Source organism: Camponotus vicinus, unplaced genomic scaffold, assembly GCF_025532165.1.
Source record: "Camponotus vicinus isolate PSW18456_S1 unplaced genomic scaffold, iyCamVici1.0 SCAF_14, whole genome shotgun sequence".
Taxonomy (NCBI): Eukaryota; Metazoa; Arthropoda; class Insecta; order Hymenoptera; family Formicidae; genus Camponotus; species Camponotus vicinus.
The window spans coordinates 8,337,976-8,357,271 of NW_028141950.1; the positions used below are offsets into that span (position 1 = coordinate 8,337,976).

The 19,296-nt window shown below is 38.1% G+C and overlaps 2 protein-coding genes across 2 annotated transcripts; one reads left to right on the forward strand and one right to left on the reverse strand.

Annotated features, from left to right (window-relative positions):
* Nucleotides 1–313: 313 nt before the first annotated feature.
* Nucleotides 314–1,480, reverse strand: LOC145965710 (uncharacterized). The gene is made up of 3 exons (XM_083089373.1): nt 1,381–1,480; nt 1,109–1,208; nt 314–419 (listed from the first exon to the last, which is right to left on the reverse strand). The coding sequence occupies exons 1-3, from the start codon at nt 1,439–1,441 to the stop codon at nt 314–316; spliced, it is 267 nt and encodes an 88-aa protein (XP_082945499.1). The 5' UTR covers nt 1,442–1,480.
* Nucleotides 1,481–4,413: 2,933 nt separating this feature from the next.
* Nucleotides 4,414–5,223, forward strand: LOC145965653 (uncharacterized). Its single transcript, XM_083089309.1, has 2 exons — nt 4,414–4,476; nt 4,528–5,223. Exons 1-2 carry the CDS (start codon nt 4,414–4,416, stop codon nt 5,221–5,223), a joined length of 759 nt encoding a protein of 252 aa, XP_082945435.1.
* The last annotated feature ends 14,073 nt before the right edge of the window (nt 5,224–19,296 follow it).

The following is a 19,296-nucleotide window of genomic DNA, read 5'->3' on the forward strand; positions in this document are numbered from 1 at the left end:
TAAAGAGAGGAAGGTCCTTTTATGTTACTCATCGTCGCGCGAAGGCATCGCAAAGAATCGTCAACTGAAATGCGATGATAACGCGAACTAAAAATAGTATAAGCGACAAGAAGCGCCAGGATGCAAATAGATAAATTCGATTTTAGCGTTATTGTGCGAGTTATCGCGATATTTCTTCAGTTTCGATAAATAAGGCAAGCAAGGAAAAAGGCGATCTTTTTAAGTGCAGACGAAAACGATATTTTTATTTTGCAAAAATATTTGATATAAAAGAGGCTCTTATATATTACATATAGGAGTTCCATTAGGACTTTTACTCCGCAGAAATCGGACCTGCGCAGCACTCTGGGTAAGGCTTGCTGAGATCTACTTCGCGATAACCGATTTCCTTCCCTACTGGACATTGGTATAAAGGACACCTGGAAAGAAACAATAATAATAATAATAATAATAATAATAATAATTTTAATAATAATAATAATAATAACAATAATAATAATAATTGAAATTGTCGAAATTCAATGAGATTAGAAAATAGATAAAGTATTGGAAATAGATAAATAATTTTGTAAAGAAAACTTTATTTATTATTAAATATAGAGATATCATTAGTGTTATTATATTTGTTAGAAGAGAAAGATGTAAAATTTGCAAATGTTAAGTAATATATAAGATATCTCTCTTATTTCACAGAGTATCATCTTGTTACAGTATAACTAAAATAAACCATAGTCTCTTTAATTTATTGACAAATAAATCGTGCTCTAGAAATCATATACTTTCTCTGCGTCGCAATCTCAAGTAGACTCTTCTGGATTTTTTTTTTTAATTTTTTTAAATTGGATGATCAATCGTGTATCAATTATCGTTGTCGCGCATTTCATGGAAATCTATTTTTGCAATCAATTGCAAAGTGGAAGGTCAGGATAACCGGTTATCAAAAGTTCGTTATATATAAGAACCGGTTTTCTTGAATAGAGAAATGAACGCTCGAAAATATCAATTAAAAGCAACGCGATTTTTTTCTTTCAGGATATCACAAAGTCTTGATGTAACGAGGAGAAATATTTTAAGAAGAATTAATTTGACAGATAAAGCTTGGACTTACGCGAGTATTAATATTGTACCCTGCGCGGTGCAAGTGATTCGTAAGCATCGACGAATGTATTTACCCACACTTAGAGTCTCGTTCTCAAACAGACAGTTACCTATGTAAATAAAATCCTATCGTAGAAAGTTATCGTCCACTCGTGCAACATATTAATTAGAAATTAGAAATTAGAATTATAAATTAACTTATAAATTAGAATTTCGCCGCATCCGGAGATCAGTATCTCTTCTTCATTATATCTTTCTATCACAAAATTATCGCAAACTTACCCAGCACGGTATAAGCGAACACGCATACGAGCAACAAGATTGCGAAACGGTTCTTCATCATCTTTTTTTTCTTACTTAGAAAGACATCAGGAAGCGGAGGCGACAGTCAGACTAATTGTAAAAAATATCTCTTCAGCTCTTATATATTGTCCCTCCCCTCCATATATACATACAGAGTGTTTCATAATAAGTGTGAAAAGTTTTAGGAGATGATTCTTTGTCGAAAATTAAGGGGGATTTTTCATATAAACATATACTCCTACATCCCTCCCTGTCGAGTTACACTCCTCCAAAAATGGGGGTAAAAATTAAGTTTTTATTTTTTAGGTTTTTAGGTTTTTATTATAATTTTGTTTTTGTTCCAATTTTCCCAACATTTATTCTAATTTTATTTTTATTTTAAAATTTAACCTCGTAATTCGAAACCTATATTAGTTAGCATCGTGCTGTGCACGATAACGTACTTCATTTTTTTTCTTGAAAACTATTTATTTTATGAAAAAAATAAAAGAAATAGAAAAGTTTCTAAACAAATCAAACTTTTTAATGCATATTTTTAAATGATCATATTCTGGTCCATTAAAAAGTTCTAATAAAAAATTGAATAGGAGTTTCTAGTTTCATCACCTTATAACAATACGGGAGGCTGAAAAAATATTAATAAATAATCTTTTTATTAATAGAAACTATCCACCTAATTTCATTTCTTTAATTTGTTCCAAATTTGAGAAAAAAATAAAAATCTAATTTTCACCCCCATTTTTGGAGGAGTGTAACTCCACAGCAAGGGATGTAGGAGTATATGATTATATGAAAAATCACCCTCAATTTTCGACAAAGAATCATCTCCTAAAATTTTTCGCACTTAAGAAACACCCAGTACATACATATTGTATTTTATTTCTATGATAAAAAAAACAAGCGCAGGCATTGCAAGGTTTGGGTAAGGAATACATACGGAAATTATACTTAATTGAAAAACAGCTATGATTATCTATATTTATGAGATGACTTTTCCAGCAAAAATTTATTAAGATTGAGAAGCCATTAATATTTACATAAGCGTATTTTTATCTCTTTAATTTTGTCGAACAAGAAATGGAAATGTACATGTACAAAACATCAAGAAAATATGAAGATCCGCAAAGAACTTTGCTTTATAAATGTGGAATTTAATTATCCCAATAGAATCACTCATTATATGCTCTTTATCAACTATTTGCAACGTGTGCATATTTTATATATATATATATAAATATATATATAAATAATTTTTATTTATATTTTGTTATATCAAAGTTGTTCTACAAAACATAAATAATCTAATAGTGATAAGATAGATGGTGTGCAGTTGATGAGAAATGGAGAATTTTGCTTCTTGTTTTCGGTATACATATATTATTCTACTAGCTAGATTTGAATTATTCTTTTTTTTATGTGTCACACTATAGATTTCATCTTACTTATTGATGAAGGTTGCAATAAAATATTTTAAGTATTTTAATTCCCAACGTTTATTCGATACACAACGAACATAATTAGTTTATATTCGTAACATAATGAAATGAGAGTCTCACCTTATTCGTGCAATAGAGACATATTTTTCTCTATATCGTTCTTTTTCATCCCGTGAATAAATTGAATGAATGAAGATGTGGAGGGATGACAGAATTTCTAAGGAAGAAAAATTTCTCTATGCTTGCCCGCATCGCGTCTCTTCTTTAATTCATCCGATCGATTTAATAGAATTTCTCGAGAAAGAGAGAAAGAAGATTATCTGACACATTCCTGTAATTATAATTTGACAAATTATACAAATATCTTATACTTTGATCGATAAATTTTACGATTTTATTTATTAGTAACTTGAATTATTCTCGAAAAAATCCCTTTAATTACCAAATCAAGATAAATACTTCAGGAGATTATAAAATTTATATTAGTAAGAGAATGTTATATATATGTGGCATCCTGCCATACGCCACAATAATATACAGGCGCACCACACTGGGGCGCCTACCACACGGCAGCCCGCGCGTACGATACGCGCACCGTAGCGCGAACATCTAGGGGATTCCCCCCGAGCTAAATCGCAGGTCGGCCTACAGATGGCCATGAGGGCAAACCGTTTCGCGTAAGTGAAGCCCGGCAGCCTCTGTATATAAGGCCGAGCGCATCGACGGAACAGCGAGTCTCAGCTCACTAGCTCTTGGAGTGCGATTAGCTGCAGAAACTCTTTTGATATCGTAGTTTTCGACTACGTGTAATCTTTTGGGCAACGAGGCTTACGCCTCCACGTCATTCATCGCCGGCGGAGTCGGATACCACGGCCAGCGTCAACGCCCCGATCACCCGGGCCAGTACGACAGCCGTGGAGCGGAGGCGCAGAACCAGAGAGACGAGTCTCCTTCGAACTTCTGCCGTGGATCTTACAACCGATCACCTTGGAGCCTCCACGTCTCACCAGGCCTCCTCGTCAGCTCCTAGAAATCTGGGACATACGCATCCGGCGGTATACCTCGCCGACTGGACCTTGGACGGTCCCCGAACAGCTGTCATCACTGCCTCCTTCACCTCAGGCAAGGGACGCAAACCCCATTCCCTTAAGCCGCATCCACAGGGGAACACAGGCAGGCAGCTTAACCGCCGAGCAGGGCACCCAATCAGATTCGGACTGGGAAGCGAGCACCTATACGGCGGCTACACAGACCGAGCTGACCGGAAGCCTAACGGACGAGAACAACAACTCCTGGGGCCGTTAAAACTTACCAAAACGACCCCGCGAATCTCCTTCCGAGAACGGTCCTTATCAAGACCATTGTAAATAGACCTGAATAAACTGTATATAGATCATACACACTCTCTCTTCACTCCAGCGGATCCTTCACCCAGCGAGCGTGCGAAACCATGCGCGGCTCTAGGGAATCTCTGGTTTCCCTCGGCAGCGAAATTACGAACACACGGCGATAGAGCGATTACCGCCATTCGACGCCATAATTGGTGACCCCGACGAAGAAACGCTACTGAAGGAAGATGCCAAAGAAGGATGCAACGATCATGCTAGACGAGGAAGAAGCTAGTATCAGCCGAATAGCCGTGCGAATCCCTGCCTTCTGGCCCGAAGATCCAGAACTCTGATTCGCGCAGATTGAGGGACAATTCTCTCTCGGAGGAATCAGTGATGACGACACCAAGTACAGTTACGTACTTTCCAAACTAGAACCTAAACAAGCGAGGGAAATTAAAGACGTCATCACACGCCCCCCTTCCACGAACAAGTACGCCGCTATAAAGAGCGCACTCATTCAGCGTCTAACAGACACTCAGGAGCAGCGAATAAGACAACTGCTCGAGAGAGAAGAGCTAGGAGACCGCAAGCCTTCGCAGTTTCTACGCCACCTATCTACCCTGGCGGGAACAACAGTATCAAACGAATTGCTAAAGACACTATGGTTGGGACGACTACCATCAACCATGCAAGCAATCTTAGCCACCAGGAAGGACGATGAACTGCAGGACATAGCAGAGCAAGCCGATAGGATCCACGAAGTAAACAGCCGAGCTTTAGTATTGGCTACAGAAACAGGAAGTCCACAGAGTCCTTGGGCAATACAAATGGAGGCGCTCACCAAACAAGTGGCCACCTTAACAGAACAAATGACGTCTATGGCCAAGGAATTCCGACGAGGACGAGGCCGAGCACGAAGCCGATCTAGGGACAGAGCGAGAAGCAAGACACCTAGGAAAGACGGCATCTGCTATTATCACAGACGATTCGGCGCAGAAGCCAAAAAGTGCACCAAACCTTGCACGTTCCAGGAAAACGAGAAGGGCGATCATTGATGGCGACCAATGACAGCAGCCCTGGACCGTGTCGCCTCTATATGACAGACCGTTGTACGCAAACCAAATACCTAATAGATACCGGATCAGACGTCAGCGTCTATCCATATACTATGACACGGACCAGACAACGCCCCAAGGATTACGAGCTCTACGCTGCAAATGGTTCAAGGATAACCACGTACGGATTCATAACGATGCAACCAGACCTAGGCTTAAGACGAGCCTTTCCGTGGCGATTTATCATCGCCAACGTTGGACAGCCTATCATTGGGTCTGATTTCCTGGCACATTATGATCTTCTGCCCGACATGAGGAGAGCCAAACTAAGGGATGGAAAGACAGGACTCACAGCAGCAGGTTCCAGATGCTATTCCCAGGTCACATCAATAAAAACGGTGTTAGGGGAGACAAACTTCCACCAAATATTAGCGGAATACCCCGACATCACCAGACCGGGTAAGGCCAATAGCAGCATCAACCACGCCACACAACACCACATACACGTGACACCAGGTCAACCGGAAGCCAGTAAGCCGCGTAGGCTAGCCCCGGACAAATTACGAGCAGCCAAAGCAGAGTTCAATCTCCTGCTACAGGAAGAAATCATACGACCATCGAAAAGTCCGTGGTCCTCTCCATTACACATGGTACCTAAGAAGGACAACACATGGCGACCCTGCGGAGATTATAGAAGGCTCAACGCAAGAACGATACCTGATAGGTATCCAATCCCACACATAGAAGACTTCGCGCAGGCACTCCACCAGAGGAAGATATTCAGTACAATCGACCTGGTGCGAGCTTACAACCAGATCCCGGTGCGGGAAGAAGATATACCAAAAACGGCAATAACAACACCATTTGGACTTTTTGAGTACCTATACATGCCGTTCGGTCTTCGCAACGCAGCACAAACGTTCCAACGATTCGTGAACGAAGTCTTACTTGGCCTAGACTTCTGCTACGCGTATATCGACGATATACTCGTAGCATCAACATCCGAGGAGGAACATAAAAATCACCTGCACCAATTGTTCGCGCAACTCAGCAAATACGGCATCAAAGTAAATGCAGCCAAATGCATCCTAGGAGCAACTAATGTACAATTCCTGGGATACCTAGTTTCAGAAAAGGGTACTCAACCCCTACCAGAGAAAATTGAGGCTATCAAAAACTTTCCGAGGCCTACCAACACGAAGCAGTTACGTCAATTCCTGGGAACCATCAACTTCTACAGGAGATTTATCCCAGGAGCAGCAGAATATCAAGCTAAACTCAACGACGCATTGAGAGGCCCACATGCAAAAGGGAAGAAACCCATCGAATGGACCCAGGAGATGGACCAGGCATTCGAGCAATGTAAAGAAAGCCTATCGAAAGCAACACTATTATCACACCTTGATCCTACAGCTGAACTTGCAGTCACCACTGATGCATCATCAACGGCTATAGGAGCAGTGATACAGCAACAGACGAAGGAAGGATGGCAGCCACTGGCTTTTCTGAGTAAAAAACTCAGTAGCGCCCAAATAAAATACAGCCCATACGATCGCGAGTTACTAGCCATCTACACTGCCATTAAATACTATAGACACTTGCTGGAAGGAAGAACCTTTACTGTATACACAGACCATAAGCCAATCATACACGCCTTCAAACAAGATCCACTTCATAGCTCACCGCGCCAAGCACGACACCTCGAGTACATAGCGCAATTCACAACGGACATACGACACGTCGAGGGCAAAAATAATACCGTGGCTGACGCATTATCAAGGGTGGAAACAATACAACAGGCACTACAATTAGAAACATTGGCACAAGAACAGAAGAAAGACAAGGAATTATTGGATATCCTGAACGACGCAGACAAGATAAAACTAACACAAATACCGATACCCGGATCAACAGATACGGTGGCATGCGACACAAGTACTCCGATCATAAGGCCGTATGTTCCCAAGAGTCTAAGGAGACAAGCATTTCTATCTCTGCACGGATTGGCACACCCCGGGATCAGAGCATCCACCAAGCTGGTAAAACAACGTTACATCTGGCCAGGAATCCAGCAAGATTGTATACAATGGGCTCGAACATGTATCCAGTGTCAAAAAGCTAAAATAACTAGACACAACCACACACCATTCGGAAAAATCGACCACCCGACGCAGCGATTTCAGCATGTACATGCAGATATCGTTGGCCCATTACCAGTATCGGAAGGATTCCGCTATTGCCTCACAATGGTAGATCGATTTACACGATGGGCCGAAGCAATACCTCTGCAAGATATTACAGCAGAAACCATTGCCAGACACATATTCACAGACTGGATAGCACGATTCGGCACTCCAGCACGAATTACGACGGACCAGGGCCGCCAATTCGAAGCAGAGTTATTCCGACGCCTGACGCAGCTCACAGGAATGCAGCATATAAGGACAACAGCCTATCATCCGCAAGCCAACGGAATGGTGGAACGCTTTCACCGCCAGCTAAAGGCATCTATCAAATGCCACGAGACGGAAGCATGGACCAAGGTCCTGCCAGTAATACTGTTAGGCATCAGGGCTGCTTGGAAGGAGGACATAGGAGCAACTTCAGCCGAAATGGTCTACGGCGAACCTATCCGCTTGCCAGGCCAGTTCCTCCAAAAACAGAAACAAAAAGAGAACACGGATGAATACGACTTCATCACCAAACTACGAAGGTCCATGGACCAACTGCGACCACAAGTCAAACGTCATGGACGAGCTACATTCGTATTTAAGGACATGACCACTACACCACAAGTCTTCGTCCGCCATGATACACCAACAGGAACGTTGCAACCACCCTACGACGGACCATACGAAGTCATAAGCAGGGAAGAAAAAACGTTCAAACTACGAATAAGAGGAAGGCCAATACGCATATCCGTAGACAGACTCAAACCGGCATATGTACATCCTCGAAGACGATACCAGCAATAATAACCACCCAGACGACAATCACAAGAAGGAAACCGAGAAAGTAACTAAGTCAGGGCGACCAACCCGACCACCAGTCCGCTTTGCAGCAGCCTAGACGGACCTTCATACAACCAGGGGGGTCCTGCCATACGCCACAATAATATACAGGCGCACCACACTGGGGCGCCTACCACACGGCAGCCCGCGCGTACGATACGCGCACCGTAGCGCGAACATCTAGGGGATTCCCCCCGAGCTAAATCGCAGGTCGGCCTACAGATGGCCATGAGGGCAAACCGTTTCGCGTAAGTGAAGCCCGGCAGCCTCTGTATATAAGGCCGAGCGCATCGACGGAACAGCGAGTCTCAGCTCACTAGCTCTTGGAGTGCGATTAGCTGCAGAAACTCTTTTGATATCGTAGTTTTCGACTACGTGTAATCTTTTGGGCAACGAGGCTTACGCCTCCACGTCATTCATCGCCGGCGGAGTCGGATACCACGGCCAGCGTCAACGCCCCGATCACCCGGGCCAGTACGACAGCCGTGGAGCGGAGGCGCAGAACCAGAGAGACGAGTCTCCTTCGAACTTCTGCCGTGGATCTTACAACCGATCACCTTGGAGCCTCCACGTCTCACCAGGCCTCCTCGTCAGCTCCTAGAAATCTGGGACATACGCATCCGGCGGTATACCTCGCCGACTGGACCTTGGACGGTCCCCGAACAGCTGTCACCACTGCCTCCTTCACCTCAGACAAGGACGACACAAGGGACGCAAACCATTCCCTTAAGCCGCATCCACAGGGGAACACAGGCAGGCAGCTTAACCGCCGAGCAGGGCATCCAATCAGATTCGGACTGGGAAGCGAGCACCTATACGGCGGCTACACAGACCGAGCTGACCGGAAGCCTAACGGACGAGAACAACAACTCCTGGGGGCCGTTAAAACTTACCAAAACGACCCCGCGAATCTCCTACCGAGAACGGTCCTTATCAGGACCATTGTAAATAGACCTGAATAAACTGTATATAGATCATACACACTCTCTCTTCACTCCAGCGGATCCTTCACCCAGCGAGCGTGCGAAATCATACGTGGCTCTAGGGAATCTCTGGTTTCCCTCGGCAGCGAAATTACGAACACACGGCGATAGAGCGATTATCGCCATACGACGCCATATATATAATCATCTCGTCTATAATCGAGAAAATCGCAAGATAAATTTTAAAAGACACTTTGATTTTTAATCTTATAATATATATTCCAATTATCTAGTATATATATTATTTTTATTACTCGTAAAAATCAATTCTCTAGAAATTAATTATTAATATATATTATTCTACAAATTCTCAAAAATTAATAACAATTAATTTCAACGCAAACTTATTCATTTTTGACATTTTATGATAATAGCAGAAAGATCGCTATAATCCAATGTCGATAATCCCACGTGTCATTTCTTTTTTTAAAGTGCAACCGCTGTGTGCAGGATCTCCTGTAGAAAATAATTTTCCATCAGAAAAAGTTTATAGAAGCAAAACACATAGCTATGGATTATAATAAATGACCAGATTAGATTTTCCAAGTTTCGGAGATCTCCTCGTCCCGCGATATTTATCGGTCCTCTAATAAAATAATAATCGATATACAAAAAAATATATTATAATATTATCTGTTATTGACATCACATACTTCTTGCGCAACGTGTGCATAAAATATCAGCGCTAAATGTGTCGTAATATTCGGATTCATCAAAAAGAACGTCCACACTAATTTTTGATCCGTCAATTCCTGAAATAGATTTACGTCGGACAAATCATCGGACGATCCGATTACGATTACATAACTCCAAATTTTTCTACGTTGATTAATACAGGCTGATTCAAAATAACCCCCTTGTCCCTGAAATGACACATTCTTGAATCAATTCTAAGACGATTTTTCCTTTGGCAAAATTTCGTCCGAAGCTTAGTTTTTGAATTATTAAAGGAAGTAGTTAACGTATGACGGGTCGAATACAAGAGGCAGGCAAGGGTGGCGCGATTCACCGTCAGACACGGGTGCTTACGCGGGGCGCCTGCTGCGATCAGCTGGTCGCTATACACATACAGACACACATGCGAACACATACATTCTTCCTCTGTCTGTCTGTCAGTCTGTCTGTCTGTCTGTCTGTCTGTCTGTCTGTCTGTCTGTCTGTCTCTCTCTCTCTCTCTCTCTCTCTCTCTCTCATTCGCTCACTCACCTGTAATTTTTCTTTTTTTTTTTACGAGAGAGGGGAAAATGCATTTTATGTATACCCACCGGTCGATCCAGTGAGTTATGTGGGACTCGAGTACCAAATCGAATTACCAACTCGGTACTCCCTACCCAATAAAAACCCCTCTCTTTTCACGAATTTCCTTTGACACACTGTCCCTCTGACTTCCCGAGATCTGTTTTCACATAACGTCAAAAAATAGTTATTATTACCTTGTTCGATGACTTTTGATGTATTGCTGTAACTGCTTGAAGGAGAAATGAATTTTCCGAGATCGTACATTCTCAAATTTGACGTAGATATCACGTTGCAAAAGACAAGAAATCCACACTAAATTATTAACTGAAAGTTTTTTTTCTTTCATGAACTGTATTCTTTTATAAACTTTAACGTAATCACATTTATTTACTCACTCGATGAGACGAGAAATTTACTAATGACTCTATCACTATTAATCACTGCCGAATAATAACTGTTGACGATTAAAAATCACTCGATGAAAGAAACATGCGCGGACACGTTACTACACGACGCGACGACGCGACAATGCGACGATAATTACTCGGCGATTGCAAGCAGTTTTTTGTCATGGTAGGTTGCGGTAGGTTAAGGTACTACTGACGCTATCGAACGCGATCATGTGTTCGATTGAAGAATGCGGTAAACATAATAAACATTTAACATATTAATATTATTATTATCATGAATGTGTGTGATATCCATACATCGTATGATATCTATTTAAAAATTAATTAGATTAAATAAGTGTTTTTAAAATATTTATTACTTTTACTATTATCATATAAAATACATAGGCCCACAAAAAAAAGTACCTTGTGCTGGCGATCTGACTAGGCTAGTCTTATGTATTTTGGCCCGCTGAATTCGAATCTGACGTCAGAATTGCTCCATCACGTCACAGTTTTTTTTAAATCTCAAAAATAGACGAAAATTTCGTAAAAATCGACATTCTAGGGTAATAAGACTGCGCTTCTTAAAGAAAAAGTTACCAAAATCATATTTTAATGTATTTTCAGACATTATAAATCCAAATCCGACCTAGAATATAAACGTTGTGTTCAATTTCTTTTTGTGCTCATTTTTTATTTTTTTTATTTTTTTCAGGTTGTAACACCTAAAATTTACTGCAAACAGATTCTATTTATCAAGATGCGAAGATATTAAGATAGGTTTTTATTTCCAGATAGCACAATCTTTTTTTTCATGTACCTCTAGCGCTTTAAAGACATGAAAAGAGGTTTGTGACCTATATAAAGAAATTTCTACATTTTATACGAACTCAACAGCTAGAAGCTGTAAGTTTCGAAAAAATTTTTCTCAAAATTTGGACTTGGAGAATATAAAATTAATTCTTTCCAATATAAGATTTATGAATGACTAAAATCAAATATGGAATACGGAAGATTGCTACTTTGTCATGACAAATGTTAATGGAATCGATGGTATGATTGGTGTGACAAATCGGATTTGGATTTATAATGCCAGAAAATACATGGAAATATGATTTCGGTAACTTTTCCCTCAAGAAGCGCAGTCTTACTACCCTAGAATGTCGATTTTTACGAAATTTTCGTCTTTCTCTTTTGAGATTTAAAAAAAACTGTGACATGATGAAGCAATTCTGACGTCAGATTCGAATTCAGCGGGCCAAAATACATAAGACTAGCCTAGTCAGATCGCCAGCACAGGGTACTTTTATTTTGTGGGCCTGTGATATTAATATTAAATATTTATTTAACTATTTTATCTATTTATTTATTTATTTATCTATTTCATCTATTTATTTTTAACTATTTATTATCAATGACCGATTTTCGATCATTCCGATCATTCCGAAAAAGAGGATGCTCACACGCAGGTTCTCGGATTGTATGCATGTGAGCATCCTCTTTCTGACGTATCACTGTTTATCAGTTTAATTTCAGACAAACTGAATTTAAAATAATTTATTTAATAATCTGGATTCCTTGTTAGGATTCAGAATATTAAACAGATTATTTGAAATTATAGACGGAAAAAACTTTTAAACGACTTGGTGCTGCGTATATTAAAAATCTGTAATATACGTAACATGTATTACAGATTTTCAGTACTGATAGTGAATTTCGGAACACTACGTATACCATAACCATATGGTTACATGAAATGGATGTTATGATTTTACGAACTATATTTTCATGTTATATCAACTATATTTTTGATAGTAAAATGCACTATTATATATGCTTGGCGCCTTAAGATACTATAAATTATAGTGAAATTATGATAATTTCAACTATAAATTTTTATCAGTGTGCTAAGAGGAAAAAAATATACTTTAGATCTTACGTGTTTAATACTAGTCCTTTATATACATTTTATGCTAAATATTGAATACGAGAAAAGTTAAGAGTAGTGCGCCGCGTAACGGCAAGCGAAGAAACATATGTGCCTACATACAATCATTCCAAATAATAAGTTTTATGTTGTTAAATGTGCTATTCATCAGATTCCACGTACTATTTAGATATAGCTGTTATTATAATTTTTTTCATTTATTACTACTATATTAATATCTAAACGACAGACGATAATATAGTAATATTTATCATTATTAATGTTACAATGACTATATGAATAGTAAAATTATATGTATCATTCCTTTCTTTCATTTTTTACTTACATGATATTTGAAATTATTATAAATTATAGTAAAAAGTTTCATTGTTTCTCGGTACCATGCGTATATAGTTTATATTACCAGTATTATAGTAAAATTTACTATAAAAATGAGTATCCTAACTATAATTCTTTTACCATGCAATTATAGTCAATTTTATCATCGATTTTTTTATCAGTGTATTTGTGCGTAATGTACCATGTTTCAATTCACACAATGATGGACATGCTTGTTTATTTTCAGCTATCTGTATGACATATGGGCAAATTTCGGGCCACTTTTTTTGAAAAATAAAAGTATCAATTCCTGTTGCAATGCCATAATCAATACGTATCTGTAATAATTAACATTAGGAGAATTTATATTATACTGTGTACGCGCGTGTACGCCGTACATACACACAAATTTTATATAAAATTACCAGTGAGGTAGCAATTGAACATTTTAAAATAGGATAGTCATCATAATATTGAGCAATCGAAGTTCCTTTTCGTCTCTCGTTAAATGTTTCTTCCCAAAGCTTTAGAAGACGGGGGTCATCTGGCTGAATTGCTCGCAATATAAGCAATGTCTCATTATAATCAGAATTTTCAGTGTTTTCTTTATTTTCATCGATTGCTTGTTTCTTAATGAATCTTTTCAGATTGTTATATTTGTCCCATAGTTTTCCGTTAGCAAGACGTTTTTGTTTCGTATTACTTGGAACATAATATGTTGGTATTGTTTCATATTTAAAAAGACTGACTATCTCTTCAGCCCATTTTTGAAAATCTGCTGAACTTATTCTGTAACATTAAAATAGAATATTAGAATGGAATTAACAAGTGACAAAAAACATATACATATATAATTTTATGACATAGTATATACATATTTCATAGATCTGCAAAGAAGTTTGTCTATAATAAGATGACTTATTTTATTACGGTCTGATGCAGTCAATCGTGTTTGTGTCAATATTTTTCGACCACAACTGGATTCGGAAAGCAATTCTTTTAGAGCCTGAATAAAAAATATTAGAATAATACAAAGTATTAAAATTACATAATACTTTCCAACTTCTATTTTTATTTATTTATTTTGGAAAAGTTAAACTCAATAAAGTTATAAGATTATAATTGCAAAGTTCATAAAAATGCATACTTGTCCACGATTGTTAAACGATTCCTTGGAAGAACAGCTATCTATACTGACAGTTTCTTCGATTTCACTTGTACCTAAATCCGTTGAAGTTTCCTACACCGATAATATTTATAAATTAATTTATAAAGAATTTATTAATAATGAAATATTTATAAGAATGACTATAAAAAAAGACAAAATATAATTTGACATCAATTTATATCTGAACTTTATAAAAATTATTAATTCTAATAGAAGTAGGATATCTTAGAAAGTATAAATTATCTTACCGATACTGAATCTTCCTTTTCAAATTTCAATAATTTTTGACGATTTTCAAGAAAACAAAAACGCTTTCCAATTGTAGGGATTAATTCTTTTACCATATATTCAGGCATATGTAGAAATGCCTGTTCATCTATATTCTCATCTAAACAAATAAAAAATACAACATCATAATTATGTTTTAGCAATTGCAATAAAAGGTTAATAAAAATAATTAAAATCTTTAAATTTTTGTATATATTCTGAAAGACCCCATTTTTCCAATTTTTCTTCGTAAGAATGTAACATTATGCTATAGAAAAAATTGAAGTGAAACCTATAATATTAAATACAGAACAATTACGAGAAAGAAAAGCAAATTATATTTATTAATATTTATTAAAATAGAAGTTTCTTTTAATAAAAAATACTTTATAATGTATATTTGCAAAACTGCTCACTTTTTTCAAAGACTTCAATATGTATTTAATATAATATGTATTAAATAAGTATTTCATAAAAATATAATTTATATATAAAAGTGTCAGAGAAAAAAATACATTGTGCATGTATATATGTGTGTGTGTGTGTGTGTGTGTGTGTGTGTGTGTGTGTACACATGCACAATGTATTTTTTATATATATGTGTGTGTGTATATATATATACATATATACATATATATATACATATATATACAAGAAAAAATATGTAATTTGCAATTAACAATTCCATATTTTTTCTTAAAAACAACTATGTATTTTCTTTACACCAATTGATTCCTCTCATTATTTTGTACATAAAAGTATTAAGGTAAGATAATCGAAAAATGAATATTTTACAAGATATTTTACGGTTTATGTAAAATTAAGAAATTATTTCAAGCCTCATAACTCAAAAAGTACTTAACAAAAAAGTACTTAATTATAGTGTTTTGGAAAGTTCTCGAGATAAGCTACAAGAATATGCAATGACAAATAGTAGGTTCCATTTAAGAAATTAAAGGTGACCTTAATATGACCTTCAAATAAGGTCTTCAAGGTCAAACCAATGATACCATCTTATGGCCCCCTCGAAACCATAAAACTTTTGTCTGAATCATTTTTCCGTATCTGTCTAAGGTACAAAGAAATTTGGGTGCATAGATTAAAATGACCCACCCTGTATATACATATATATATATACATATACAGGGTGGCCCACATAACTCTTAACAGCTCAATATCTCGAAAACTATGCCATCGATTTTAAAGTTCTTGGTCTTAAATTGCATGGATCTGAAGGGCCTTTCTAACTACATAAACGTGAAGTGGCCCCCCCTTCCCCTTTAAGGGGGGGCGGGGGTAACTTTATAATTTTAAATGGAACCCCCTATAAAACGTTATACATTTAGATTCTACAGGAAAAAACAAGTAAATTTTGTCTGAAACATTTTTTTGTCAGATATTTCCATGATGAGATATAACAGTTTGAAGTTTCGACTTGTAGGTACTTACTTGAAGCGCTCGGAAATAGCGTTGTTGAATTATACGCGCTTGAGTTCTTTGCTTATTCGTGAAAAAACAAAAATAATAATATTTACAATTCTTGAGTTTGACTCAATTATCCATGAAAACGTTTTCAGTTTAGAGCTGTTATTCAAGCAGTAACATTGTGATTATGGCTATTTTTGATACAGAAGTGAATATGTTATTAGTGTTAGGTGAATGCCAAAAAAATTATCGGCGTGCAGCAGTGATGTTTTTTGAACGTTATGGGATCGAAAAATCTCATGTAACATTTTATAATTTAGAAAAGCGGCTTCGTGAGCACGGTGAATTGTGTAAAAAAATTCGCAATAAACCTAAACCTGTCACTAATGAAAATAATAGTGTCAATATTCTTGCTGCAATTACATTAAATCCTCATATTAGTCAACGTAAACTTGCACAAACATCACATATCAGTCGTTCTTCAATTCAACGAATTTTGAAACGGCAAAAATATCATCCATATCACTTGATTTTATCACAAGAGCTTTCGATGGCAGACTACGATCACCGCGTAACATTTTGTGAGTGGCTGCAGGGTGTTATGGAAAATGACTTTTTATGCAAAATACTTTTTTCCGATGAGGCTACTTTTATGAATTCAGGACATGTAAATAAACATAATATGCATTATTGGGCCGTTGAAAACCCACATTGGATGCGATCTGTTCCCTTTCAACATCGATGGTCTTTAAATGTTTGGTGTGGCATAATAGGAGATTTTGTGATTGGACCTTATTTTTTTGAAGAAACTGTAACATCTGAAAGTTATTGTGATTTATTAAAAAATCATTTGCCTGCGCTTTTGGAAGATGTGCCACTACACATTAGAAGAGAAATGTGGTTTCAACAAGACGGCGCTCCTCCACATTTTGCAATCATCACCAGACAATTTTTGAATGAAAAATTTGGGAACAAATGGATAGGTCGTGGGGGACCTCGTCAATGGCCTCCTCGATCCCCCGATCTAACACCATTAGATTTCTTCTTATGGGGATATGTAAAGGACAAAGTTATGTTTGAACCGCCGACGACAAAAGAGAATATGAAACAAAGAATACGTGACGCTTGCGCTTCAGTGACTCCCGAAATATTAACAAATGTTAGAACAACTTTGATGTTTCGAGTATATAAATGTTTACAAGTCCGTGGTGGACATTTTGAACATTTAATTTAAAGAACATTTTATTTCTTCACGAATAAGCAAAGAACTCAAGCGCGTATAATTCAACAACGCTATTTCCGAGCGCTTAGTAAGTACCTACAAGTCGAAACTTCAAACTGTTATATCTCATCATGGAAATATCTGACAAAAAAATGTTTCAGACAAAATTTACTTGTTTTTTCCTGTAGAATCTAAATATGTAACGTTTTATAGGGGGTTCCATTTAAAATTATAAAGTTACCCCCGCCCCCCCTTAAAGGGGGGGGGCACTTCACGTTTATGTAGTTAGAAAGGCCCTTCAGATCCATGCAATTTAAGACCAAGAACTTTAAAATCGATGGCATAGTTTTCGAGATATTGAGCTGTTAAGAGTTATGTGGGCCACCCTGTATATATATATATATATATATATACAGGGTGTCAGGGAAATTTTGACACGAAGTGAGGAGGTGGATTGGCTCAAATTAAAAAGGAAGGACTTGTACTGTTTTGTGATATTCGCAATAATTAACGAAAAATTAAATAGAGAATATCGGCCAATCTGCGTGAGTAGAAGCGCGCGGCGACGAGAGTCGTCCCACTGTAATCTTATACTAGGCGCGCGGCGAAGCGATGGGCGGATCGCTCTCTGAGACATGATGGTGGCGTGCGATATATCGCAATACCGCGCCGAAAAATGACCCGTCCTTTTAGTGGTGAGAAAATGATGCGCTATCATTTCCACACCATCTTGCGGTAGATAGCATGGTGTGCTTTTTTTATAGTGGTTTCCCCCATAGGCCTATTCCACTCTCAATTTAAATATTTGTGAAAATTCAAAATGCCGTTACTGTACGCTGAATGTATCGTAAATGTAAAAAATTGATGATGACAGTACCTTCACAAAAATTGATCCGTGGTTGAAAATCCCTCGATGAAATGTGTTGCACACATTGATAATGATACGAGCGTAATCCGTTACACGTAAAGCGTGATGTACTGCGTATCGCGAAAAACCAAATTCGTGTGTCACATGACGCACGCTAGTTCCAGGATTTTCATAAAATGCTTCCAGAATCCTTTCTTCATTTCGTACACAAAGACGCACTGCTGGACCGGTTATTCCGATATTATGCACGACACCCAGTTTCACATAATTATTGCACAACACATAAAAACGTCCACTTGGTTTTCACCCGGGAAATCATTCCACGTAAATTGCGGCCGCGCGATAAGTATTTTCTCCCGCTAGCCCGTATGCCACAATCATATCCGTATATTCCTGCAGAGTACACTTCATTTTCACTGTTAATTTACTACGCGAACACATGATTTTTACTAAAACTGTCTCAGCTCTCGCAGGCTGTTACCAGAGTGCATACGCCAGCAGCATGCAACTACAGCTGAGTGGACATGTGAGTGTAATCATAATGCGCAGGCGCCAAGCTCACACGTACGCTTACACTCGCATGTCCGCTCAGCTGTAGTTGCGTGCTGCTGGCATATGCATTCTGGCAACAGCCTGCGAGAGCTCAGACGGTTTTAGTAAAAATCTTGTGTTCGCGTAGTAAATTAATAGTGAAAATGAAGTGTACTCTGCAGGAATATACGGATATGATTGTGGCATACGGGCTAGCGGGAGAAAATACTTATCGCGCGGCCGTAATTTACGTGGAATGATTTTCCGGGCGTGCCCGAAAGCAGAGTGAACGTACAGTTTTACGAGTTGTGCAATAATTATGTGAAACTGGGTGTTGTGCATAATATCGGGATAACCGGTCCAGCAGTGCGTCTTCGTGTACGAGATGAAGAAAGGATTCTGGAAGCATTTTATGAAAATCCTGGAACTAGCGTGCGTCGTGTGGCACATGAATTTGGTTTTTCGCGATACGCGGTACATCACGCTTTACGTGTAACGGATTACGCTCGTATCATTAACAACGTGTGCAACACATTTTATCGAGGGATTTTCAACCACGGATCAATTTTTGTGAAGGTACTGTCATCATCAATTTTTTACATTTACGATACATTCAACGTACAGTAACGGCATTTTGAACAATTTTCACAAATATTTAAATTGAGAGTGGAATAGGCCTATGGGGGAAACCACTATAAAAA

Excerpts from the sequence above, each read along its gene's own strand:
- LOC145965710 (XM_083089373.1), bottom strand. The coding sequence starts at position 1,441 with ATGATGAAGAACCGTTTCGCAATCTTGTTGCTCGTATGCGTGTTCGCT. Across the intron at positions 1,209-1,380 it reads GTTCGCTTATACCGTGCTGG|GTAACTGTCTGTTTGAGAAC; the intron begins GTAAGTTTGCGA and ends TTATTTACATAG. Across the intron at positions 420-1,108 it reads GGTACAATATTAATACTCGC|GTGTCCTTTATACCAATGTC; the intron begins GTAAGTCCAAGC and ends GTTTCTTTCCAG.
- LOC145965653 (XM_083089309.1), top strand. The coding sequence starts at position 4,414 with ATGCCAAAGAAGGATGCAACGATCATGCTAGACGAGGAAGAAGCTAGT. Across the intron at positions 4,477-4,527 it reads CTAGTATCAGCCGAATAGCC|ATTGAGGGACAATTCTCTCT; the intron begins GTGCGAATCCCT and ends TGATTCGCGCAG.